Raw genomic sequence first — 27,218 nt, forward strand, 5'->3', positions numbered from 1 at the left:
CCTGGCGAAATATTTTAGAAGTCTTAGTAGAAATATTTCCCTATTATTTTCATGTAGCACAGACAGTTTTAACCACATAATTATTAGGTCCATGAAGTCCAAACTGTTGGTGAAAACGGACCTCTTCTTACTATTTGTGATTACCTGAATGCGCAGTCTCCCAAAAAAGTGATTCAGTTACACGTATACTTGTATCTATTCTTTTTCAAATTCTTTTCCCATTTAGGTTATTACAGAATATTGAGCAGAGTTCCCTGTGCTACACAGTAGGTCCTTGTTGGTTATCTATTTTAAATATAGCAGTGTGTACATGTCAATCCAAAATTCCCAGTCTATTCCTCTCCCCCCCACCTTTCCCGCTTGGTAACTGTAAATTCGTTCTCTAAGTCTTAAGTCTGTTTCTGTTTTGTAAATAAGTTTTTGCATCATTAAAAAAAATTTTTTTAGATTCCGCATATAAGCAATATCGTGATATTTGTCTTTCTCTTACTTCACTTAGTATGGTAATCTCCAGGTCCAACCATGTTACTGCAAATGGCATTATTTCATTCTTCTTAATGGCTGAGTAATATACCATTGTATATATGTACCACATCTTCTTTATCCATTCATCTGTCGATGGATATTTAGGCTGCTTCCATGTCTTGCCTATTGTAAACAGCGCTGCAGTGAACATTGGGGTGCATGTATCCTTTTGAACAATGTTTTTCTCTAGATATACGTCCAGGAGTGGGATTGCTGGATCATATGGTAGCTCTATTTTTAGTTTTTTAAGGAACCTCCATACTGTTCTCCATAGTGGCTGTACCAATTTACATTCTCAGTCTCACAACAAGGGAAGTGGACCCAGGTCCTTAATTTTAAGTTCTGGTGACCTTCATGCCTCTCATAGGACAAGACAAGTTCTGGAAGTCACTTCTGATCTTATTTCCAAATCTGAGCAGCTGGCGAGACCACTGTTTCACTCTCTTTTCCTTGCTTCCTTTCTTCTTATGCTCTAGAGGAAGCAGACTGACCTGCCTACGACTAGCAAAGCACCTGAGGGTTGAAGGCTGCAGTTGTTTTCTGATGGATGGAGATTTCCAAAGACTGGAAGCCCATCAAGAATCCTTGGGGAATAACAGCTGGCAGCCTGCAGGTGAAACCCTGGCTTCTAGAGGTGGAGCCACTGCAACTGCTTAGTTCTGCCTCTCGGGCCAGGCTCTAAGGGCCAATAGCACACATCTGGATTTCTAAAGCCCCTGGTTACCTCTTCTGCCAGGAAGGCCAAAGGAAATTTGAAATATTCATTAGCATTCGTGACGAATGCCTGCAGACCCCAATCAACTTATATTTGGGTTCACTGCCAACTTAAAGTTGCTCATTATTTTTTTTTTTGGTGAGGAATATAATAAAGATATCACCTAAGTTGATCAGATGGGTGAATGAGACAATAAAACTCTTAATGAGGAGTCAGTAAATATTAATTTACCAATAGTGTACAGAAAGGACGGATGAGGATGGGAATGACAGAGATGCTTTTTGGGTAAAAAAAAATCTACACGGTTTATGTCCAACATTAGCATTTAGCCTTTCTTACACATTGGTGTTTATACACGTGCACACACTCGTGTGTGTGTGTGTGTGTGTGTGTGTGTATTTTAAACTAAATGAAGAGGGTTTTGGTCCCGTAATGATCTGGGATTTTTTCTGACAGGGTCAAGAAAGCGTACATTGGATCACACACTATGGAGATCCCTAACACACATGTACAACCTAACCCTGACTTAGACGGAACCTAACTCTTTCCCATCCAATTACCGTGGGAATGTACTCTCTCCTATCAGAGGTAGATCACACAGAGTACTAAGTTTTAAAACCTTCAGATTGGACTCCTGCGATGTGCTTCACAAGCAAAAGTAGCTGAAAACACCAATCCATACTAACTGCAGCCACAATCCTATTTGTAGATAAGCATCTGAGCCTGCCCTGCATCTGTGCTGCACAGGTGCACTGAATGAGGAAAGAAACTTCATAATCGTGGGTCTCACCACTAGGCACGTCTTGTGTATGAATCTCATCATCCAGAGTGCTTTTTAAAAAATGCTGATTGAGACTCATCTTGAGATATTCTGAGTCAGCCGGGCTAGTGCAGGGCCCAGGAATCTGCATGCATTTGAAAGCACTGCAAGTGCTCTATGGGCAACACTTTGAAAACAAGGCCTGCAGGCTTCATAGTTGGGACAAATTCCAATGCCTGCAGGGCAATTAACTAAAGAGTGAAGGAGACCCTTCGTGCGCTGGAAGCATGAAGTATGTTCTGTGACAACTGGGAGAAATATGGTCTAGAAAGGGAGGCCCTTACTTGGTTCCAGTAGATTATTGCACTGAAAGGATATGGGTCTGATGTTGCCTTCTAACTTTTTTTTTTTTTGAGAGAAGTCAGAATTATAGTCCCCACCCTACCTTCTAAGTTTAAATGTTGGCTTATTTTAATTTGTCAATCCTAGGTGAGACAAAAAAATGTCTGTTGCCTGCTAGCTTGTAAGCTCTACTTTATATTCTACAGATGCTGCCTATTTTATAATGTTGCTTTTCTAGGTTATTTACTTTCACTGCACCGAGATAAGGCTAGTGGACCCCTAGTAACAGGCCCAAGAAGCAAATATTAAAAAAAAAAGACCACTGGGCATTGTCATTGCAGCCTTGCCTCTGCTCCGGATCTGTCTAACACTGGGCACACTGGCCTGCAGGCTTGAGTTCTGACCTATCTTTTCAGACCAGCTTATGCTGAGAGAGAGGTGTTTGTGACGTGACTGATGAATTCTTTATGGACTAAAAATACTTTAACATTTGCATGTTTAATTATGCAAGGAAAATCCAGAAAACTGGAATAGAGGGCATAGCTTTAAGACCCAGAATTCAATGGAAGGGAGAATAACCACTCATTGCTCTGAATAAGGAGTTACCATCTTGGTACACACTTTCCTTCCTATAGAAGGAAGGAGAAAGGGAAAGCGAAGAGAGGAGGAAGACAGAGGGAGGGGATGGATCCATGGGCTCAGAAGGGGAGATGATTCTAGACTCTAGTATAAGAGAAGAGATGCTCCCAAGGAAGAGAGGAGATAAATTTGCTCGTATCTTTCTTTCTGTAATACCCTTTCTTTTTCTTTCCATCTTTCCAATTCTACCAGGAAGTCAAAGAAATCAAATGCCACCTCTTTGAAGCCTTTCCTAACTACTGCAGCCCATGTTCATTTTTCCTTTCAATTCCTCAATAATCCTTGTCCCCTGACCCAAATACTGTTTTACAGTGTTTGATACTTAGATGAGTGTGTGTTTCTCTTCCTTAAGTTTAGGCCTTCATTACAATCACGTAATATATATATTTTGTACGTCACATCCCTGCGGCAGGTAAATTTTTAGCAAATATTTATGATGGACAGACTTTCAGGTGTCCCATGATCCCTGCCTCTGGGATTCCAACCTTTGTGCAACCCAAACACATGAGTGTGGGCAGGGCCTGTGACTTGCTTCTATCCAGTAAAATGAGGCAAAGGTCAAGAAATGTGTATGACTATATGTATGTGGTTAAATAGGAACACAGGGTCCATCTTACTAGTCCATATTTCCCCTTTCTGGTTTTCAAGAAGGAAGCTGTCACGAATCCTACATCTTCAAAGAACAGAATAATGCCAACAACTCCAGGAGCAGGGAAGTGGGGCTTCCCTAGCACAGCCTCCAAGTGAGAACCCAGCCTGGCTGACACCTTGATTGCACCAGGATGAGACCTTGAGCAGGGGGGTTCCGCTAAGCCGTGGCCAGACCCCAGACCCACAGAAACTGATACAATAAACATGTGTTGTTTGAAGCTAAGTCTGTGTTAACTTGCTCTGCAGCAAAAACTGATACCCACTGATGATGGCCTTGGCTGTGTGACTTGATTTGGCCGGTAAGATGTTAGTGGATATGATGCAAACAGGGGTTTGCAATGGGATTGTATGGCAGGTCTCCCTCTGATGACAACAAAAGATAACACCTAAACTCCCTAAACCTTGCTCTCTTTAGCATACACACACACACCACCACTATCACCACCATGTCACCTTAAACAACGTGAGGGCGTTGTACACACTTATTAAATGAAATCAAGTGACCTGGAAGGGCTCACAGAACTATGCCTTGTCCACAGTTGCAACCGAATAAATATTGCCCGTTGCAAAGCCTGTTGCTTAGAAGAGCAGAGTAAAAGAGAGGAATCGTACTTGATGAATGAGTTTTACCACTATCATTTATATGATTCATCACTCCAAAGTTCTGGTCTCCTGGAAAAATTACACAAAGGAAATACTATTGCACAAGATGTCACTGAAAGATGGTCGCTGCCAGATCTTAACACGTGAAACCAATGGAGTGCACTTCCACTAGACACCAGTGTACAGCCAAGAACACCCCATGGAAATCTACCCAATGGCTTAGGGTAACTCCTTTTGTCAACCTCCCCATCACTTCACCAAAACACCCCACTCTCGTTCTGTGATCTCTGCAAATCAGCCCTCATAAGGCCAAAGCAACAATGTTTTCCCAGAGTGTGGGGAGAACAGACCCACCAACCAGGTCGTTTGGTAAAACCAAACTCAAGGACATATCCTAGTTTCTCTTTCCGGCAGAAATTGGTGACCTGTTAGGATCTGGGTCGACACACAACCCACAAGGAGATATTCCTGGTTAAAACGGGTTTTAGTTACTTTGCCAAGGATTCAGTTTGTAACAGATCTCCTTCAAATCCCCAATTTGCAAAAGAATAGGTGCACAGTAAAGATTCTGGTTAACCGTATCATCTCATACCTTCGGCCTCTTCATTTTTGCTCTATACTTCTCAGCCCTAGCAATTTACTTTTTGGCCTAAGTACAAAATTCTATTCCAAATGCTAGTGAATTTCATACCTGTACTTGGCATCCAATTACTGGGGATGCAAAAGGACATTATTCTTTTTCCCAATTAAAAAAAATGCAAAAGCCGATTTCCAAATTATATCTGAGACCGTGGAAATAAAGCAGCTCCACACTCAAAGCTTTTTCCTTTTTATATATTTCTATCACCTCCCTCCAGGTATTCCATGGGCACACGAGATGGGAAAAGTGCCAGCCTCTCTGCTTAAGGAACTTTTTCTCCTCCACCTGCCGGCACTTCAAAGACCTATCCTCTCCGGATCCTGGGATGCCACAGTCAGGATGCTGAAACCTCATTATGGTTTGCATCCCAGCACACTTAGAAAGGAGATAGTAAGTTAAAGCTTCCAAGACTCCATTCATTTATACTCAGATCCTGTTCTGCTGACCTCTGACTTCTCCAAGCCTTGACGATGTCTTTAGCTAACAACTCAAACTTCGTGCAAGGTTTCTGGGTTTTAGTCGACTTACTTAAGGGAAATGTTATCTTTTTATTGATTTCCTTGGTATTTACAGAGACGGAAAGACTAAAGATCCAGCACAGCATGGGAACAACCTATCCTGCAAGACTACTCGTATTTTTGGAAACATTTTCATTGGACAAAAATTAGAGCGTATTTCCCTCCCTTGCTTGATTAATTCTTCTTACATCCTAGGAACGGAAAAGCTTTTAGTGCCTTTATTAGTACCAACGGCAAGTCCAAAATTCAACTATTTCCTGGATGTCACTTAAAACAGACAACTGAGCTGGAGCAGGCAAAAAGTGACACTGGAGAAAACATATGTAGGGCAGACCTGTCACATATAGCTTTGGAAAACAGGCAGCCAGCAATGACCACAAGCATCTCAGATCATTAAGCAATGTCTTACTGTGATGTTACGCGTCGATGTACGGAGTTGTAATCCTTTCAAACTAGACAGATTGTCAGCATGACAAAGTGGATATAAACAAGTTCTTGAACAGGGATGACTAAAGTGTTGGTGGGGGGGGTGACGTTACTGAACTAAGAAGGGATGCTAGCTCAGGGGCCAGGAACCAACGCCATTCAGAGGCTGCAGGTAAACAACGCTCTTCTCACTTAGATATTTTTCTCTACTGATTAGCAATTCCATAAAATATTCCTGATCTTGTAATCGCCAGACAAGTAGTTATAATCTACAGATGTCAGAACCAAGTTCTTAATTGCTGTAAATTAGTGAGCAAACCCAGGTTTCTCATTAAACCCATTACACCCCGTATGGTAAAATGGAGCACGTGTCATATGTTCTCTTTCCTGGCACTCAAATCAGGAGCATTCTTTGTGAAATCCTAGGGACAGACAGAGCAGCAGAGAGAGAGTGCTAGGGTGTGTTTGTGGCGGGTTCCTGTCCCCCAAAGTGTGCTTCTCCTAGGGGAAAAAGAAAAGCCTCTAAATGGCAATGAATTTGTTGCCTAAATTCTAACAATGGGCTACACTGTGCCTCATCTTTGCTTCCTTAAGGCAGAGTAAGTGGTATCACTCCTCTGAAAACTTTTGCTTCTCTTAGAGGAACCTGGAAGCACTTCTTCCCATGGCCCATGGTTTGCCTCCTGTCACCTGTGCAGGCGAAGAGGCATAAATTGCTAAACTAAAAGGGAAGGAACAGGCTAAAATGCCATGACAAAGCCAACTCTGAACTTCAGCTTAGGTACGCATTAGTGGGACCAGGCTAAGAAGACTGGCTTTCTGCCGTGGCTCTACCTCTCAGACGGGAAGATTTATGAGGAATGGGGGAAAGGGTGGGAGGGTTAAACCAAGAAATGTATCAATTACCAAACTACAAATAAAAATAGCTCCTCTGCACAAGCTTCATTAAGTTTTATCAGCAAGTATCTTGGGGTTTTACACTCAAACCACAGGTCATAAATTCTCAGTAAATCCTCCATATGTTCACCAAACACCTGAATTCAATTTCTCTTCTGGTTGTGAAGGAGGAATGTGGTGCTCAAATTAATTATGCATGCAAAGTTAGTTTCTAACAAGGGCAGCTCTTTTGTGATGCTGAAAGGTATTTACAACATCTGAAATTTGGGGATAGATCTTTCTTCAATCTTAGCATTTTTATATTGGTATAAATTCTCTCTTCCAAGTTTGTACAGTGAAAAAATAAAGTTGGTGAATACCTTGTTTTAATGTTCGCAATTTTCTGTAGATAATCCCAGATATTTGTGAGATGTAACGAATGGTCTTAATATTTACTATAAGGATTTTAGACAAATATTTCTATGCGTAGGTACAAATCACCTTGAATTATAGGGAAAGTCTAAAGTGAGGCTAAATGGCTATATTTATATATGTTTACGTGTACATGTGAAATTAGCTACTTAGGAAATATCATGTCATTTTCAGTTTATTTTCAGTTATACTCATCATCTGTACTATGAAAAGAATTATGAGAAACTTATGCAAATCCCAGAGGCACTCACTTTCCTCAGCTGATAAAATTCATTTTCAGATTCTGACACCCATGATTTGTGGTCCATTTCACACCAATTTCAGTGTTATAAATCATAACAAATTAAAAATGTACAGCTATGTTCTCTGGGTTGAAAAGGTGGTCACCAAAGTTGTTAATACTGCACTTGCTTCTGATGTGATGAGTCATAGGGAGGGTCATCTCTCTCCATCAGAAAGACTTGGGACCGGGTCTCACTCCAAGTCCCTCTGTGGTCATTCGGTAACAGGGCTATCATTTTATAAGCAGCAAAATCTCAGGAATGTACCCCTCGCCCCATTTTATTACTATCATCATTCTTCCTTATTAGCCTGTCACTGGGCTCAGGCAGGAGTGAGAAAAATTTAGCTTTACTTTTTCGAGGGGAATTCCTCCAGCTACAAAGAACGCACACACATGCACAGACATACATAATTTCAGGACTCAACAATAAATACACGAAAAAAGATATTCCATTGTGAGCCTGAGGTGGCCCCTCCTAACTAGTAAATTTCACAGAAATAATACAAGTTGGTTTCTACCAGAAAGGGTTGATCAGTCTTCAGGCCACACTTCCAGGGAGGCATATGGTAAAACTCAGCACAAAAGTAATATTATTTAGCAAGCTTTCAAAAACTATCAATATAAAACTATCAAAGAGATGGTATTCTAATAAACCTTTCTAAACAGACAGTCTTTGAATACTGTGAGGGTGAATGGTAGAATCTAAAACCCCAGGGATGGTGGAGAAATCCAGATTGAACTTCCACAAGCCCCTGTGAGAAATGGGGGCTGAGCCGTGGACAGAAGCAGAGTTCTGCAAGCATGAGTCTTCCTAGCAGGCAACTCTGTGTGGCTTTAAACGAATAAGTGATGGGAGAGAAAATGTTTTCCAGGTATACCTATGAATTTAAATGCACTCTTGAAAATAAAATGTTACTGCCTATAAGAAACCACATATGTCATTTTTCTTTGCACAATGCAAGAAGCAGTTATAATTTGGGGTTAATACCCAAAGTGCACTTACTTTTCATAAATCGTGTGATTTTTCTTGAACTGTCTATTAAGCGGCAAGGACATGTAAGGTTATTCTAATGGGTTAGAGAGTTGAGGAAAGGCTATGGATTATCCTATTCATTCAATAAAACCACTGGAGATACAAAGGTTAGTCAGTTGTGACCTACAGTTAAAGTCTGTGCTTTAAACTAAAATATACATTTGAGTGTCTGAATAAAGAGCAAATGGATTTTAATATTATAGGTGAAAACCCTGAAGAACTAAAAGAAGAGTGAAAATCAGGAATATATTATGGAAATTTGAAATAAAAAAACAGTGGAAATTAAATGACCAAACCTGATGGTTTTTGATGACAAAATAAAATGATTATCATGTTCTTCTTCACATTACAGAGGTTTTATCATACAAGTATAGAAACTAATTATAGAACCATTATTTTAATTCTTTAATCATGAAATTACATAGAATTTAAGGTTAACATTTTCTTCGTTTTTGCATTCTCTGTCTTTAATGACAACATAATTGCAAAATATTATACAAAACTAAGCTATGGTTTTTTTTAGGATAAAAATTCCAACGCAGTGCAGTGCTTAATACTCATGTCATAATTCTAAATAATGGTTACATTCTATATGGCTTTTCTGAAATGACTTAAAGTGGAAAATAATGTAACAGGAGATATAGTGCCTGTAGGTTTCATGAGTGGCTAACTCTGAAATATTTTTGATGCTTAGAATAAAAGCAGAAACATAAATTTATTCATTTTCTAAAAATACAGAACATTGGATGGGCCCAAATAAAGAGTCTGCATCTATTATTTTTAAACATTTTAAAGATCATTAGAATATTTTTCTTGACTGGTAATTAATGTTTTTACTTCTGTTTATGCTCTAAATTAATTTCATAATTATTAGTTAATAATTTTCTAGGCTTTTCTTCTATTCACAATTTGACCACGACCTACTTTACAAATTATTTATCTGGAAATAAATGAGACAGAAATGTCAATCAACTTAACTTCTCATTTAGGTTTAACTGAATTATTATGAGAAAGCACAAAAAGTGTGACCATATTGGTTTGGAATTAATGGTAGACATCATTCTTTTGTAAATCACATTTTTTCACAGTAATACTCGCCTATGTATAGTTTACATGTTCAGATGCTAAAGAAGAAGCTTAAAATAAAAGAATCTCCTTTTTCATCACATCTTGTCCCTCTGACTACCCAATCCTTCCCCCCCCAAAAAACCCCACTTTTTAAGGCTTTTAGCTGTTTTCTATGATATTTCTTTTTAACTCAATCTGAGATAGTCAGAACGGATCGATCATAATTCCCAGTTTGTGATATACTCTTGATGATTTCTGCACGACTCACTTTCTTTCACTTAGTGATTTTTAATACTGGACTCAATATTATTTAAATTTGTCAATATTATCAGTATGACTCATTACACAAAACAAAAGCTAGGGATTTAACAATAATCCATATCTAGCCAAATACCTCTGGTATTTAACTACATATTTCAGAATGATACATTTTTACTGCTATCTTCTGATTCATTAATTTTAAACATCTGTTTTTTTCTATTTCTTTACTTTTGCATCTGTATGAGATGATGGACGTTCACTAAACTTACTGTGATCATCATCTCATGATGTATGTGAGTCCAATCATTATGCTGTACACCTTACACATATACGGTGCTGTGTGGCAATTATATCTCAACAGAACTGGAAGAAAATAAAATAAAGCAAAGTAAAGTAAATAAAGTAAAATAAAATAAAATAAAATAAAATAAAATAGAAAACACTGCTGACTTCCTCTGAAGGTTGGTGAAGCATTAGCTCTCTTACACGCCGCAACCCCAATTCCCACTCCCAGTTCCTCCCAATAGAGCTCTAGCACAACTTTTCAATGATTTTTTTTTAGTGTTTACATTATTCATATATTGTTCACTGCTAATTCAAGTGGCACATCACGGTTACATTTCCTTTCTTCTATGACATTCATGGTTTTTCTTTTGCTTCATTTTCTTAGACCCTGTCCCTATAGCCTTTTTAAAAAAGACTTTATTTTTTAGAGTAGTTTTCAGTTCACAGCAAAATTGAGAGGCAGGTACAGAGCTATCCCATGTACACCCTGCCCCCGTGCAGACATGGCCTTCCCCACTATCCACATCCTCCACCAAAGTGGGGCATTTGTTACAGCTCATGGATCTACACTAACACATGATTATCACCCTAAGTCCACAGTTTACAGTAGCGTTCACTCTTGGTGTTGCATATTCTATGGGTTTGGACAAATATATAAAGACATGGATCCATCATTACAGTATCATATAGAGTGGTTTCATTGCCCTAAAAATCCTCTATGCTCTGCCTATTCATCCCTTCCCACCACCCCTCCCCTGGCAACCCCTGATCTTTTTATGTCTCCACAGTTTTGCCTTTTCCAGCATGTCATAAAGTTGGAATAATACAGTATGTAGCCTTTTCAGACTGTCTTCTTTTACTTAGTAGTACACCTTTAGGTTTCCTCTATGTCTTTTCATAGCTTGAAAGCTCCTTTCTTTTTAGCCCTGAATAATATTCCATTGTCTGGATGTATCACAGTTTATTTATCCATTCACCTACTGAAGGACATCTTGGTGGCTTCCAAGTTTTGGCAAGTATGAATAAAGCTGCTACAAACATTTGTGGGCAGGTTTTTGTGTGGACATAAGTTTTTGATTCTATGGGGTAAATACCAAGGAGCACGAGTGCCGGATTGTATGGTAAGAGTATGTTTAGTTTTGTAAGAAATTGCTAAACAGTCTTCCAAAGTACTGGTACCATTTTGTATCCCACCAACAATGAATGAGTTCCTGTTGCTCCGCATCTTCACCAGCACATACTATGGGTTAGAACAAATATATAAAGACACGGATCCATCATTACAGTATCATATAGAGTGGTTTCACTGCATTGTTGGCGTTTTGGATTTTAGCCATTCTAATGGGTATGTAGCGGTATCTCACAATGTGCATTTTTCCCTGATGACATATGGTATGGAACACCTTATCAGATGCTTATCAGCCATCTCTGTATCTTTTTTGGTGAGATGCCTGTGAAGGTCTTTGGCTCTTTTTAAATTAATTAATTAATTTATTTTTAAAAATTTATTTATTTTTGGCTGCGTTGGGTCTTCGTTGCTGCGCACAGGCTTTCTCCAGTTGTGGTGAGCGGAGCCTACTCTTCATTGCGGTGCACGGGCTTTTCATTGCAGTGGATTCTCTTGTTGCAGAGCACAGGCTCTAGGCACGTGGGCTTTAGTAGTTGTGACAAGCGGGCTCAGTAGTTGTGGCTCGCGGGCTCTAGAGCACAGGCTCAGTAGTTGTGGCACATGGGCTTAGTTGCTCTGCAGCACGTGGGATCTTCCCAGACCAGGGCTCAAACCTGTGTCCCCTGCATTGGCAGGTGGATTCTTAACCACTGCGCCACCAAGGAAGCCCTGGCTCCTTTTTAAAATCAGATTGTTGGTTTTCTTACTGTTTTAAACGTTTTTTTAAACATTCTTTGTGTATTTTTTTAATCAGATATGTGGGGGTTTTTTGCAAATATTTTCTCCCTCTCTACAGCTTTTTAATACAAATTTCCACAAGATCAAACTTAGCACGGCTTATCAACTCGTTATTTTCTTGGAGTTCTCCAGCCCCCATGCTTGTCCCACACGCCCCAATCTGCACTGGCTCCCTAGTTCCCAGCACCTCTCTTCATCCTCAGCCTGGGATTTGTTACAGCATGCATTCTATAGCTGCCTAAAAGGGGATGTGTTGGAAACAAAAAATGTTGTATCTTTGCATGCTTAAAATATACTTATTCTACCATCACCACTCATGGGCAGTTTGGTGAGGGATGGAGCTGCAGGTTAGAAAACATTACCCTGCAGTATTTGAAGGTAGGGCCCCATTGTCTTCTTGCTCCCAATGCTGCTGTTGAGTCAGCTAACATTCTGACTCCCAACTCTTTATTATATACTTTTTTAAAGGCTCATCTCTTTATTTCCAGTATTCTGAAACTTTCCACTGCTCCCTTTTTAAAATCGATTTTTCTGAGCACTAGGTGATTCTTTGATCTAGAATCTTAAATTCTCCAGTTGTGGGAAAATTTCTTATGTTATTTCTCTAACACTCTCTCCATCATCACCTCTCTTTCTCGAAAGCATATACATTAAATGCCTGACCTCCCAAGGTGAACTTTGATTTTTTTTCTCTTTCTTTCCTGCTATGTTTGTCTTATGTCTCTTATTTTATTATTTTTGGGGAAATTTCTTCTATCTTACCTACCAAGCTTTCTATTGTGTTTCTTCATACTGCTATCATATTTATTATTTTCCAAGAGTTCGTTCATATTTTCTTAATAATCCTTTCCAATAGCTTCCTGGTCATGTTTTGATGGTTGCAGTATCTTCTCTTATTTCATGGTGGGTATTACTTAGTTTTTAAATATTTTCTCTTCTCTTCCCTGTAGTTTTTGTTTCTTCCAAGTTCTTCTCTTAAGTTTATTGTTATTGTTTTCATCTGTCTTCCATAATTAAGGCGTTCCTCAGATGTTTGATAAGCTTGCCTGTCCTTTCTATTTAAGAATGAGGCATTGGGACTTCCCTGGCGGTCCAGTGGTTAAGGCTCTGTGCCTCCACTGCAGGGGGCACGGGTTGGATCTCTGGTCAGGGAACTAAGATCCTGCATGCCACACAACCAAAAAAAAAAGAAAAAGAGGCATTAAAAAGCAGCTTAGTCATTGTGTGCATGCATGGGTGGGGCTTATGAAACGGCAGCTATTACTCCAGAAGGGCTGGGCAGGGAGCCACTTTTACGGTTGGGGATTCCCACATGTCAGTGTATGAGGGTTCCTACTGGGGCCGTTCAGTTTCTTCAGAGGAGAACCCGCCAATCTTAGGTCTGAGGGGCATCAGCTTGTGTCTTGACATCCTGGGGTTATTCTGTCATCATATATGGTAATAAAAAGATATACTTATTTTCATAAAAAATAGAGATGGTATTTCTGTTTCTTATTCTTTTTGCTGTTTTGGAGTGATTTTCGAGAAGAAAAGAGGAAAACGTATCTTTATTCTCTGTCAAGTTTTGGACTTTCTAGTTTGTATTATTCTTAATTCTCAATTATTTTCAAGTAGATCAAATATCTTTTCAAGAATATTTGATATTTCAAGGTATATGGATACTTACATTGGGTTTTTTTTAGTATATGAAAGGCACGGATATGACTGTTCTAAAATTATAATATAGTTGTTGTTTTTCATAACAGGATAATATCTACCACTCCTCAATATACTTTAGGATTATTTCTATATTACTTTTTAGGATCATATATATATATATATATATATATACACACACACACATACATATATACACACACACGCACACACACACATATATACACACATGTATATACACACATAACTTTTTAAGAGTATATGATTTTATGCTATATGTTTATATTTTTATGTGTTAAATATATATATACTTATATATACATATATATAAACTTGGAGACTAAATTTTTAAAGCATTGCATTTGTAATCTACAAAGCTCCAAATATAAGTAAATCCTATTTTAATGATTTACCCAAGTCCTCCAAACTTTCTCCCCCCAAACGCACATTCTGACATTAATACTCAAAACAGTTTTCCTTCTCTGACATGTGATGAAATTCACAGCTTGGCTTTATGTTTATTACACAAGTTTACTCCCACTGGTCAATGTGGTGGTTATGATTTATAATTTTTAATTCTCTGCTTCAATATTTTCTGGCCTCCACTCTTAATTCTCCTGCCAGATAGTGACCAGCTTCCATTTGGATCTCTTAAAATCATTCCACTGGTGCTCATGATAAAGAACGTGTCCTGACTTTTCCCACAGTACAGTCCTGCCTCAGCTACAGAGCACGCTTTGAGAATACAGTTCCAGACTCCAGAGACCCCAGCACACACAAAGCTGATGTCATTTTTCAGGAGATAGCATAGTTTTGTGGCTACTACATGTGAATTAATACAAGCAAATTAAACCTAGTATAAGATCCCGGACAATCATAGTCTTAGAAGAACCAATTGATACTCTGAAGAACTAAAAGTTTATCAAAAGCCCTTTTTGTTTGTTTCAATCCTCGTGTTTGAAAATCCTTCTAGAAAGCACTAAATTCTCTTCCATCTTGGAAAGAAGGAATGATGAATATCATTTAACTTTTTAAAAAGTTTCAAGATTCTCATGACCTTTAGTTCTTTTTTTTTTTATAAATTTATTTATTTTATTTATTTATTTTTGGCTGTGTTGGGTCTTTGTTGCTGTGCACAGGCTTTCTCTAGTTGAGGTGAGCAGGGGCTACTCTTCGTTGCGGTGCGCAGGCTTCTCATTGCAGTGGCTTCTCTTGTTGTGGAGCATGGGCTCTAGGCACACAGGCTTCAGTCGTTGTGACATGTGGGTTCAGTAGTTGTGGCTCTCGGGCTCTAGAGCGCAGGTTCAGCAGTTGCGGCGCACGGGCTTAGTTGCTCCGCGGCATATGCGATCTTCCCGGACCAGGGCTCGAACCCGTGTCCCCTGCATTAGCAGGCAGATTCTTAACCACTGTGCCACCAGGGAAGTCCTGACCTTTAGTTCTTATTACCGACTACTCTGAGTAGGAAACAAAAGGAAGAAATTGAGTTGAATGTTACTCTACTGACTATAGGTATTATCCCAAAGCCCTTTCACTTTTTTCTGACAATTTTTTTTTACAAACTCCCAATAGTAGCACTTCTGTAGGCATCTACCTCTTTCTCCTAAAAAGTGCAATTTGCAAACACATTGGCTAATTGTGGGTTTGCTTGGTTGGCTTCTAGTTAATCAAGACTTTATTGTATCATTTTGCTTAAATATTTAAAAATTTTAAAATTATACTGTAGCTGAATAAAATGAGAAAAAATATAATTTCTTTTCTGGGCACAGTATTCATAGAAGAGGTTCTTTTCTCTAGTTTGACTTTTTCTCAGTTTCAGGGATTTTCAAATTTCAAAAAAAAAAAAAATTGTTAATATTGAATTCCAGACACAAATCATTTAAAATGTGGATAAAAACCTTTTGACCTTTATAAGGTGATTCATATGGTGAAATTTTCACTTCTCTGTGTCTAAAATATTGTTCAAAGACTTTAATCTGACACTTTACTAATTTAAATAACTTTCTTTTGGGACAAGATCCTTATTTAGCAGGATTACAGATTTTTAAAAGATTTGTTTTTCTGCAATAAACAAAGAATTTTTGATCTTTCAATTAATATTGAAGAGCTGGAAAACAGATAGAGTAACTACCCAGCCAAGGTGCTACTGAACCATGAGTGGAAGGGGCAAAGGTCATGGGAATTCGGATGTACATTTCAAAACCAGCCTTGATGCCCGAAGGCTCCCCAAGGCAGGGGTAGTGCCAGCTATACCTGAGGACAGAGGAGAAAGAAATGGAGCAAAGCATCTGCTAAAACCCAGTATGATCCCTTACAAGCAGACTGTAACACTGCCTTTCCCATATTTTTACGTTCAACTGATGTCCAGGTACTAGTGTGCAGGGAAGCTAAGCCAAGACCAACTAGAACTAATTATGTGTGTGGTAGCAACAGAAGCCCAGAACATAGACACAGACTTTGACACAGATTTAGATGTAAACATCAGTAATTTTCTAACACAGGCATTTATACTAAAGAACCAGTTTGGGATATTTTCTTGAGTTGCGAAAGAAGGATTTAGAAAACATATACTGAACTATTACCCATGTTTGTCACAAGCCAATTATCCGACATAAAGCTACATTGAGACTCAGAAGTCACAGATCTCAACGATATCATTCTGTTTTGTCTTTTCTCATATTGTAATGTCTCTACAGACTGGCACTGATATTGTTTGATTTTGATATCATAATAGTGTCTCCATGGATTTTAGCTGACATTTTGTTTTGACATTATGCTACAACAGACCTCCACTGACATTTCATTTTGTCACTGCAACATTGTTTCTATAGGTTTCTGCTATATTATTTTGTTTTGACATCAAAATGTCATCTCCATGGTCTTGGCATGACATTATCTAGAGAACTTTATGAAGTCTTATGGAGTCCATGGAATAGACGGGTAAAATGCCGAACATTTAATAAACTTGAGGGTGTTTTTGATAAACACAAATTTATATGATACTTACTGCAAATTTTGCAAAATTGTTTCCATCAAGTCACTAGGGTTTATTACAACATGGATTCAGTTAAGGAGTTGATTCTCTATCTTTCCAATAACATGTCAACAATTTTGGAGAAGTAATCCACTACCCTTTTATTGCCAGAATCTAGGTTTTTTTTTTCTTTTAATCAATATAGTCTGATTTTTTGTGTTGCAAACTGAACTAACATGTAAGAAGTATGTATGAAGTATACAATTATAACTATATTTCGCTGAATTTAAGAAACCATTAAATCACCATTTGTAGCAACATGGATGGACCTAGAGATTAAAGAGAAAGACAAATAACATATGATATCACTTATATGCAGGATCTACAATATGATACATGTGAACTTATTTACAAAACAGAAACAGACTCAGAGACATAGAAAACAAACTTATGGTTACCAAAGGGGAAAGGGGGTGGGGGAGGGATAAATTAAGAATTTGGAATTAGCAGATACAAACTACTATATATAAAATAGATAAACAACAAGGCCCTACTGTATAGCACAGGAAACGATATTCAATGTCCTGTAATAAACCATAATGGAAAAGAATACATATATGTATAACTGAATCACTTTGCTGGACACCAGAAACTAACACAATATTGTAAATCAACTATACTTCAACTAAACAAAAAAGGAAAAAAAAAGAAACCATTAAATCATGACACATTTTATATATCTCTGAGACAGAAAGAAAATGCTGCCAATTAACACTGGTTGTAAGAAGTATCTTAGTATTGGAGACTTTAAATTGTGAAAAATGTGAATCTTATAATTGATGAAAAGTACAGTGGTATGGTATTTGATAAAATCAATTACCAAAAATGGTTATTAAAAAAAAAACTTATGATAGTTTGAACATTCTTTCTTAAAAATCATGGGATAAAAACATAAATCTTAAGCTGATTTTGAAGTTATAGGTAGGCATTGTTGGTGAAATTCCTGACAAAGGATTCTCCCTTTCCTAGTAGTTTCCCCCTTCTTTTGGATTTACAAAATTATCTATGAACATTTTACTGTTCATAATAAGACCAAGAATATTTATCCAGAAAGCTAAATACTTCTAGGTTATATTACCTTAAATTCTCAGGAAAATATCTTTACAATATAATGTTATATCTTCAACTTTGGTCAAAAGTCAATATGACAAATGGTCAAAATGTGAACATTTCTGTGTTCTTCGCAACCCTATATTTACAAATGTAATCCAATTCGTTATACAATTTTTATTTTAGAAAGTGTATATGTGAGAAATTACTCCTAACATGTAACACCAGAGAAGATATTCTACACATGATCTCATATATTTCCATTTATTGCACAGTTGATCATAATAAGAACATTCATGAATCTTATATAACCCTTCACTTGAAAATGGTCATTTTGTTATGCAATTTCCCTTTTACAAGTATGTATGTTAAAAATGACTCCTGGAATTCATTGCTAATGAGAGCATTTCTCCAGATAAACTCATGCATTTCCTTTTGTCACAGAGTAAAGTTTTCATGTTGTCCTTTTTGCCTTGGCTACCAGGAAACTGAGATAAACTTATTGTTCAATTGTAATTACTAGCTCAATTTTCTAGTATTTTTTTACCTTTTTGGGTCCTTTTAAGCTTCATTTTAATAACTACTTTTAAGAACTGCTTATAATAATTTTTGGAAATTCAGTGGTCAGTACTCCTACAAGAATAAATTTTATTTCATTAACCACAGTTCCTAGAGGGTCACAATGACCACTCTGTTGAGTATGGAATATAAAGCCTAGAATTTCTTTCCCTATTCTGAGTAGTTATTTCTTCTGACTCTTCTAACAGAAATAATATTTGGCTTATGTGTATGTGAATAATGTGAGATGATGTCTAAGAAAGCATCTAACCCAGGCACTTGATAAACACTGAAGACAATGACTTCTAGAGAGAGAGGCACAGAGTAGGTTATACATGTGGGCCTGCAGCTCAGGAGAGAAGTGAAATTGCAGAGAGAGCTTCAGCTGCCACCAACACATACACAGGTGTAATTTAAGCCATAACAGTGGATCAGATACAGAAAGAACAAGTTGAAAGAGAAGAGGGATGAGTATATATGATAAATCCAACCAATATTGTTAGGAAAGGACTGTTTTTACTTTTCACAGCAACAGAAAAGCAAAAAAGAAGGCTGGAAGTGCTTATGAAGTGGCGCTCTAATGGGATATAAAAATGTGCTCTGTTTGAGCAGCAACTCAAGTAACCTGCCAGGCTCTGCTGCTAAAGGCTCATTGCAAGGAATCCCTGTGGGTCCAAACACCAACCTCTCTGCTCCCTCCAGGCTGGGCCTTGGGCTTGTTATACCTGGGATGCTGGCAGGTATGCTGCTGTGCTGGTGACAAAAAAGAGTGTCCTCAGGAGCTGTCGATCTAGTTCCTTTCATGAGAGCTAAGGTTTCACTAACTGAAAGAAACTTTAAAGAAAATTAAAATTTTGTTTGAATGAACTAAACGTGACAGCTCTGATGTTCTGTTGTCAGGATTATCCTAAATCCAAGCCTCTAAGATTAACCTTCTCATTTCCTTGATGTTAGGTTAATATCTGTTATCAAATATGTTCCTTGTTCCATTGAGAGTTTGGCTAACTCTTCTCATGAAAAGAATAAAAGAAAGAGTATAGTATGTGGCCTCTCAGGACCAAGGCCACCATTCACTATATTCTCAGTATTTCTGATGAGTTATTTAGTTTGTGTAACTTCTAAGTCCCAATGGATATTATTATGACAGAGATTTTTTTTTAAGTTGATTGGACATATTCAATTAATTTAAGCACTTTCCAAAAAAAAAAAAAAAACAACAACCACCCAAAACTTAATAAGCTTTATTTTTTGTCCTTGTAACTGAGAATCTCGTAACTAAGATATCAGGATCTTAGAAGTAATTTAAAAAGTATGTTAAAGATTTTTACCAATAATGTAATTCTAATTACTGATGAAAAGGAGCACAAAAGGACAACGAGTTTTTGCATTTTTGAGAGAAAAGCCAGGATTTATCAGTAACTATGACTATAGCCTATGTTTGGAAGATCAAGATGTTGGGCATCACAGAGAAGAGAGATCTTTTATAACATTTTAAATAAAATTCTCATTTCAAAAACATGAGTGTATATATTTGTAGCAAACTTTCCAACTGAAACTTAAGCTTGACGTATACATTTGTTGTCCCCTTTGTATTCACTTGGGGGGGTGGTGCTCTGAGACCCCACTCAAATCCAATCCATGAACAGCCTCCAATCTAAGACACATTGTTCACATCTTGCCAAGGTGTAACTGATGGTATAAAGGGTTGAAAAGCCTATATTTTAAAAAAGGCAGCATTCTCGACTGTTCCCCACAATGTGTTCCTAGAGACCACATCATAAAGTGAATCACATTTTCCCATAGGAGCAGTGTTATAATTGGAGGTTATGTTTCTGACCAAGGAGTTGGCGCCAGATAAGGCCATGATATAGTAACAATGGATCACATAAGCAAAGATATAATAATTCTAAATCTTTATAGTTAAATAGTAAAAGTAGACTGCAAATACTGTAAAACGAGTTTAAATACAGTCTATGTATTTCTTATACAAGAGAACACAAGATTCTACAGAATATATATATACAGCTAGCTAGCAAGCTTTATCTATCTATCTATCTATCTATAGTACTAAGAAATTTTTAGAAATTCAGCATGAAATGAACATCCCAACTAATATCATAATACTTCTGCTTTTTTTTTTAAACCTAAAATGGCTTTACAGAGAACTAAGACCAGATTTTTTGAAGACAAAGAGGGACGTCTTCTAGTTAAATCCTTCACTTTTACCCTGTAAACCCAACATGCTTTTTATGTGATTTTTTTACAGGATCTTTCTGTTACTTTGAAAAAATTTCCCTGTAGCTAACAGAGACTTTCAAAAAAACCATACCATCAACTTCACAACTCTTCCAAAATGCTAGAGCCAGGACATCACAGATTGTCCAATTAAGTGTTTGGGTGTGTGTTGATCTCCATCGTGGCATTTAACATTTTATTCAAATGCCATTTAAAAAACAAAGCCGGCTTTAAAACAAGGAATATTCAGTCATTTCCCAGATAATTGATAGAACTGGCATAGGACAACATCCAGGCTGTCCTTGGATGGTCTGCTTTCCTGTCTTCTAGGTCACACATGGGCCGGGAAGGTTAAAGGCAAAGAAAAGGAAACTGTAACTGTTTCTTACACAGTAGGGAATAAACAGCCAGCACTCAAATAACTCTTATGCTGCAGCCTCTACTCCATGATCATAGGACCATTGCTTTTAGAACTGAAGAACACTCCTGGGGGGTGCCCCGGTGGTGGTGGGATGAATTGGGAGATTGGGATTGACATATATACACTAATATGTATAAAATAGATAACTAGTAAGAACCTGCTGTGTAAAAAATAAATAAAATTAAATTTTAAAAAATGACAATAGTTATAGCTAATAAGTACTGAGCCCCCCCAAAAAGGAACTGAAGAACACTCAAATCATAAGGTAGCACTGAGATCACTGGGACCAACTTCTCTTTATCAATGAGAAAATTGAGGTCCAGAGAGATAAAATGACATGCCAAGGTAATTAACGAACTAGGAGCCGGCAGACTCAGGGCGATGCACATATACAGATTCTCAGCCCAGGGCTATGCTGGGTTGGCCCACATTTTAACGCTCTGTTGCTATTTTCTTCCTGATGCATAGAAATTGGAGAAAAAGCTTTCTAATCTGTGCCATACTTGAATTAGGGGATCTCTCTCTCTCTCTCTCTCTCTCACACACACACACACGTATATATAATAAACTTTCAGTTCATAATATGACTTCAAAGTAAACATATGTATCTGCAGGGGGTCTCACCCACTGAGGGTGTTTGCCGGCCCTTCATACACTGAGACCTCCACACACCACCCACCATCTGGCTGCGGCAAAAGCAGCCCCCGGTGGGATCTGGAAAGAATCTCAGATCCAGGGAAAGGGAGCTTTTTAGAGGCAGGTGTAGCCTGGGGTGTGAAAGCAGAGAGCTGGGTTCCATCATGGCTCTTCCATCTCTGACCAGCTTTGTGAATTGAGTCAGATGACAAACTCTCTGCACTCTTCTGTGAAGTGGGAATTTCCTTGCAGGCTCATTGTGGGGACTAAATAAAGAAAAATAGAAAGAACAGCCCAGGCTTTGTAAATGCTCTCCGAACAGTTTCTTCCCTCTGCAGAAATCCACCCTAAAGAGGTTGGGATTAGCAGGTACACACTACTATATATAAAATAGATAACCAACAAAGACCTACTGTATAGCACAAGGAACTATACTCAATATTTTGTAATAACCTATAAGGAAAAAGAATCTGAAAAAGAATATATATATATATATGCATATATACACGTATGTATAACTGAATCACTTTGCTGTACACCTGAAGCCAACACGATATTGTAAATCAACTATACTTCAATTTAAAAAAAATCCACCGTAAAGACTTGAATCCAAAAAAAATAAAAGTAAACATAATACTATCTCTTATTTATTCCACATGGGATCAGCCAAGTAAAGTCTTTAATGTATATCATTCCTAAAAGAGCACGATATTTGAGGTACAATAAACACAAAAATAAGAAGAAAACCAGCCTCTGGCCATTTTAATTCAGATCCTCTAAAAGTCAGTCAAATTCATAGAAGTGCTTTGTCCAAGTTCTGTCTTTTATTAGTGTTTGGTTGAATTCAAAGTCTTGTAGAAAAGATGAATTAAATATTAATCAAAGTCCAGCAAATTTTAAGCATCTACCCCATTATCTTAAATGCAACTCCAGACAAACCACCAAAGCAAATCTCTCTCCTTCCCCCTAACCCTTCAACATAAATAAGCCTTTTAGTCTTTTCCCTGATGGTGTAACTCATACCAAATGATGACACTATTTACAGTATCTGCTTTAAAAGGGCATAGCTTCCATTCCTATTTCAATTAAAGCCATTGTGCAATTATGCTTTCAAGAAACAATTAACAGAGGAAGAAACCATTTCCCTGGCTCCAGCCTTTTTAGAGTTGGGTAGTGTGGACGCTTTCTTACTACGCGTGGCATTGAAGTAATTATTTAATGTTAAGGTTCACTTCCTCGGGTGTAAATTTTGGTTTTAGTTGACACTAAAAAGAAACATCAATTTATTAGGAGATAAAACTTGTTCTGCAGTAATGGAGCAGCTGCGTACATAAATTTATCGCAGTTTAATGTTCTCACACATAAAGCAATTAGAGTTTTCTGACAAACAGACTTGCCACTGAAATGACAGTGCGTACAGTGGTGGGGACGGGAAACAGAAAGTGAGGCTTCAGCGGAAAACTCTCTGAGGAAACATAAAATAATAATAATATGTGTTGGGCAAATACAAGTGAAGCTCTCTCCTCAGCGAGTTTGAATGAAAAGAAATACTGCGAATTTTACAGCCGTCGGTGAATCCCCTTAGCACCCACAGCTTTCCTGGCAATGGACTGACTTCAGGATGCCTGGAACTGAGATTGCCTGGATTCTGAGCAAAGGACGACACAGACAGTCCCAGACCGGCATCACCTGATCTTCCCCATCAATAAGGGACAACCGCAGACAGATGGGCAGCCACAAAGATTTCTAATCACTGAATGCCTGAGCCAGAGAGAGAGAGAGAGAGAGAGAGAGGGAAAGAGGGAGGGAGGGAGGTGGCAGTAACCTATAGTTTATTTCTTTGCACCCTCCAGCCGCTTCTCCAACACTGCACCTGCAGGGCCATAGCTGCCTCATTGCTTTCGGTGGAGACTGTTTTTCCCAGTTAATATGGGAAGATCAGCTGAGACTTAAAACTGCTATAACATATTTCTGTAATTTGTAATTTGTAGCAACAATTACCATTGTAATTTACTGATCACCTATCAGATGCCAGGTCCCTTGCCAATTGCTGAGAATACCAAGGGGTGAAAAATGGTTCCTACACTCAACAGTCAAGTAACATAATAATAGATAAGGTCTTAAGTCAGAAAGTAAATGCATACTTTTTTTGTGAAAATAAGAGGAGGGAGTGACCAGTTCTTCAGGAAAAGTAGAGACTGGGCCAGGTGCATTTCCACAGGCTCCCTGGATTTGGGATGGACTTGCAGTGAGGAACAGGTGTCGGCCAGCAAAGAGACGGACCATGGGAAGGTGAGTCAGGGTTGAGAAGAAAGTGGTTCAGGGGTCCCTGACTGGATGCTGACGATTCTTACAGAGAGGCTACTGAGACGCCAACCAAACAGGGCAGGTTGAGCAGAGACAGGCAGCTCTGCTCTCTTCCAAAACTCCACTAAAATAACAGAGGAATAAAAAGTCTTAAGACCACAAGGAGAAAAAAAAATAATGATAGAAGAGACTGAAATACATAAATGAACGATAAGATTTTAGCAGCTGGAAGGCTAAGGGATGGGACTTAGCACATAGGAAAAGGTGGAAAGCAGAGCCTTCATCGGGGAAAGACACCAGGAGGCAAAACGTTGGTTCTGCAGGACCCCAGAGAGACTCAGGAATGGAGGCCCAGGAACCTCTGAAGATGAGTGGTCAGCCAGAGCAGAAGATGACCCTTTGGGCATTTTTGCTTTACACAGTTTTTCCCCTTCTCCATCCTCAGAAACCACAAGCCCTTTAAGAATATGCGTGTAAGGGGCTTCCCTGGTGGCGCAGTGGTTGAGAATCCGCCTGCCAACACAGGGGATACGGGTTCGAGCCTTGGTCTGGGAAGATCCCACATGCCACGGAGCAACTAAGCCCGTGTGCCACAACTACTGAGCCTGCGCTCTGGAGCCCAAGAGCCACAACTACTGAGCCCACGTGCCTAGAGCCCGTGCTCCGCAACAAGAAAAGCCACCGCAATGAGAAGCCCGCGCACCGCAACGAAGAGTAGCCCCTGCTGGCTGCAACTAGAGAGAGCCCGCGCACAGCAATGAAGACCCAACGCAGCCAAAAATAAGTAAATAAATTTATATATAAAAAAAAGATTGTGTGTGCATGCGCGTGTATGAGTATACATACATATATATGTATATATTTATATTAATTTTTTCAACTCCTGTGGCAGCAGCAACAAGGCCGATGAAAGGAGCTCAGTGGAGAAATGTGGCCACTGGTGGACAGACAGGTCCTCTGGGAACTGGGCATCTGCACGGGGATGCATGGACCGTCATGCTTAGAGGCAGGAGGCAGATGTGACATCGCCCGTGCACAACTTGCTGCTCTGCCCAAGCAGGGCGACACCCAGCTGCTCAGCAGAGCCCAAAGGGCCGTGGCTCACACCTCTGACACGGAAGCTACCTCCCTCTGATGACGGTCCTTGAGCAGGAAGACAGCAAGGGGATGCAAGGCACGTGGTCCGCAGGCAGGAGGTCAGTATTACGCTGCATGGTTCAACTTCCTATTTTTAATAGAGCAGCCGCAAGTCAGATTTTGCTGGACAGGCACAATTTCAAATAGTCTGCCCATAAACAGACTGCTCAGGGTCAAACTACATGCCCCAATTTTTCAGTTGGACCTAGCTGGTCAGCCTGGGGTAAGGCAAGTGCTCCCTCAAGAGAACTCAGGAGGGACAGGCGAGTTGCAGTCAAGGTTCTGCGTGAGGAGGTCCTGCTTCTAGCCCCACCCGAGCTCTGGGCAGGAGCACAGCTGCTAGATTCCACTTATGCAGGGAGCAGCCTCCCGGAGCCACGGGGACAGAGCTCAGCTGGGCTCCAAGTCGCCGGGCTGCCATGGGCATGCTCTTCTCATTAGACCAAACTGCCGCCCAGGCACTCACTAAACTCATCTCTTTGGTTTACATGAATGGGAAGAACAGCTTCAGCACATTTAATCTTCTTACTATAAATACCTCAGTGAAGAAAAAAGGTGACAATGAAGGCTCATCCCACTCAATTTATTCCTGTTAGCATTCTTACAGTAGAAAAAAGGAGGAAAAAAAAACCCACCAGCCCTTGAGTATGAATGCAACATGAAAAAAAAATCTCTGCTGAATCATGAACGTGATTATGATATGAAAAGATTCAAGCTGAATTTTAAAATCTCACTTTATAGCTACTAATAAATCCTCTGAATGGCTGTGCATGGAGCCCAGTGAACTTCACACTAGAACACGCATCATCAAGGGCAGGGATTCTCAAACTTGGTTCAGATGATGAGAGTGATGTGGGGCAGAAGATCCTACTTGAACCAGCAAGGCCCCGAGGATGAAAATACCCTTCCACGCCCCCAGCCCCCCATGCCTAGCTGTCTTACTAGACTGGCTCTCTCTGGAACTAGGCAGTGAGCTTTTTGAGTGGAGGGACCTTGTCATTTTCACTTTCATTCCGTTAGCCCTGATCCCAATGCCAGGGAAATACGTGCTGCCTGAATTTGCTGAATGCATGAGAACCTCTGATCTATGCTTTCCAGTGATATGCTCCCCTTTTCTCCCATTTTCCTGATAAGTAGATATATTCCATGTCTGTACCTCCTAACATAGAACATCATGAGTACATACACAGTGTTTCCCCCATGAAACCAACCAGAAAGGATTCCCTCTACTCATATCTGCAAATTTCACAACAAAACTCTTTCCATCCTGTATTTCCAAGATTTCCAAACTCGTGACTCATGTTTAAAGATTTGAGACCATCATGTGCTTCCTGCACAGGGTTCCTCACTCCAACCACACACCCCCAGAATGAAGCCCTTATTTTTCATGGTTCTGATCCCCAGAAAAGGATGACATAAAACATGACAAAGCAAGTCTAACACTATTACAGAAATGGGCATTGGAAAATGAGAAAAAGAATTCTATTTACTGTGTGAGCTACAATTCTAACCCAGTATTATTCAGGTTTGACCACAACCCACAATAAAAAGTACATTTTACATAGCTACCAGTACAATAAATGCACATAAATCTACAACTGAAATAGAGATTATGAAACAAAACCATTTCTATTGCTAATATACTCTAATATTTTCTATTCTCTTCTATCACTTTCTCTTTAAAAACCGCTGATAACAACCTACTAAGATGATTTCATAACCTGACCATGGGAAGTGACTTATGGTTTAAAAACTAAAGTTGTCCATCTCTCATTTCGTCTCAAGAGAGAAGTTTTTATATGATTCAAAGGCAATAGAGAGTCTTTAAGACCCAGGAGGTAAGAAATAACTTTCATGGAAGAAGCTAAAGAACCTAGAATCTTCTGGAGAAATCTCTCTCATTCTTCTTCTCCCTTTGGTATCTTCACGCCTCATGTGGTTCTTGGATAACTTCTGATTCTCTTTTCTCTTCCATTTCATGTTGCTCATGTGGTTAAGACTAAGCAGGAAGTAGGCGAGCCCAGGGGAAATAGAAAAGCAGCCTGTGCTCAGGCCTGACTCTGGACACTCCAGGCTTTAATCTCAAAGGCCAGAGGAAGCCTGAGAGCTCACCTGAGACCTGTCCTGTGTTCCACAGCACAGGGGCCAGACCTCAGCTGGAACTAGAGTGTGTATGTGCCACGTGCCTCTGTGACTATCCCTCTACAACACCATGCAACAC

The 27,218-nt window shown here is 39.1% G+C and overlaps 1 protein-coding gene across 13 annotated transcripts in view; it reads right to left on the reverse strand.

Moving 5' to 3' along the window:
• The window catches only part of PARD3 (par-3 family cell polarity regulator), a 628,388-nt gene that overhangs the window by 21,492 nt on the left and 579,678 nt on the right, over window positions 1-27,218 (reverse strand). The window contains exon 23 of one of the 13 annotated variants that reach the window (XM_061179022.1): window positions 14,729-15,076. The exons of the other annotated variants lie outside the window; for them this stretch is intronic. Within the exon in view, the coding sequence (XP_061035005.1) occupies window positions 15,055-15,076 (22 nt within the window). The 3' untranslated portion in view covers window positions 14,729-15,054. Of the gene's footprint in view, window positions 1-14,728; window positions 15,077-27,218 lie in introns of those variants that run through there. 13 annotated transcript variants of the gene reach the window in all.

The sequence above is a fragment of the Eubalaena glacialis genome, chromosome 2 (assembly GCF_028564815.1).
Source record: "Eubalaena glacialis isolate mEubGla1 chromosome 2, mEubGla1.1.hap2.+ XY, whole genome shotgun sequence".
Taxonomy (NCBI): Eukaryota; Metazoa; Chordata; class Mammalia; order Artiodactyla; family Balaenidae; genus Eubalaena; species Eubalaena glacialis.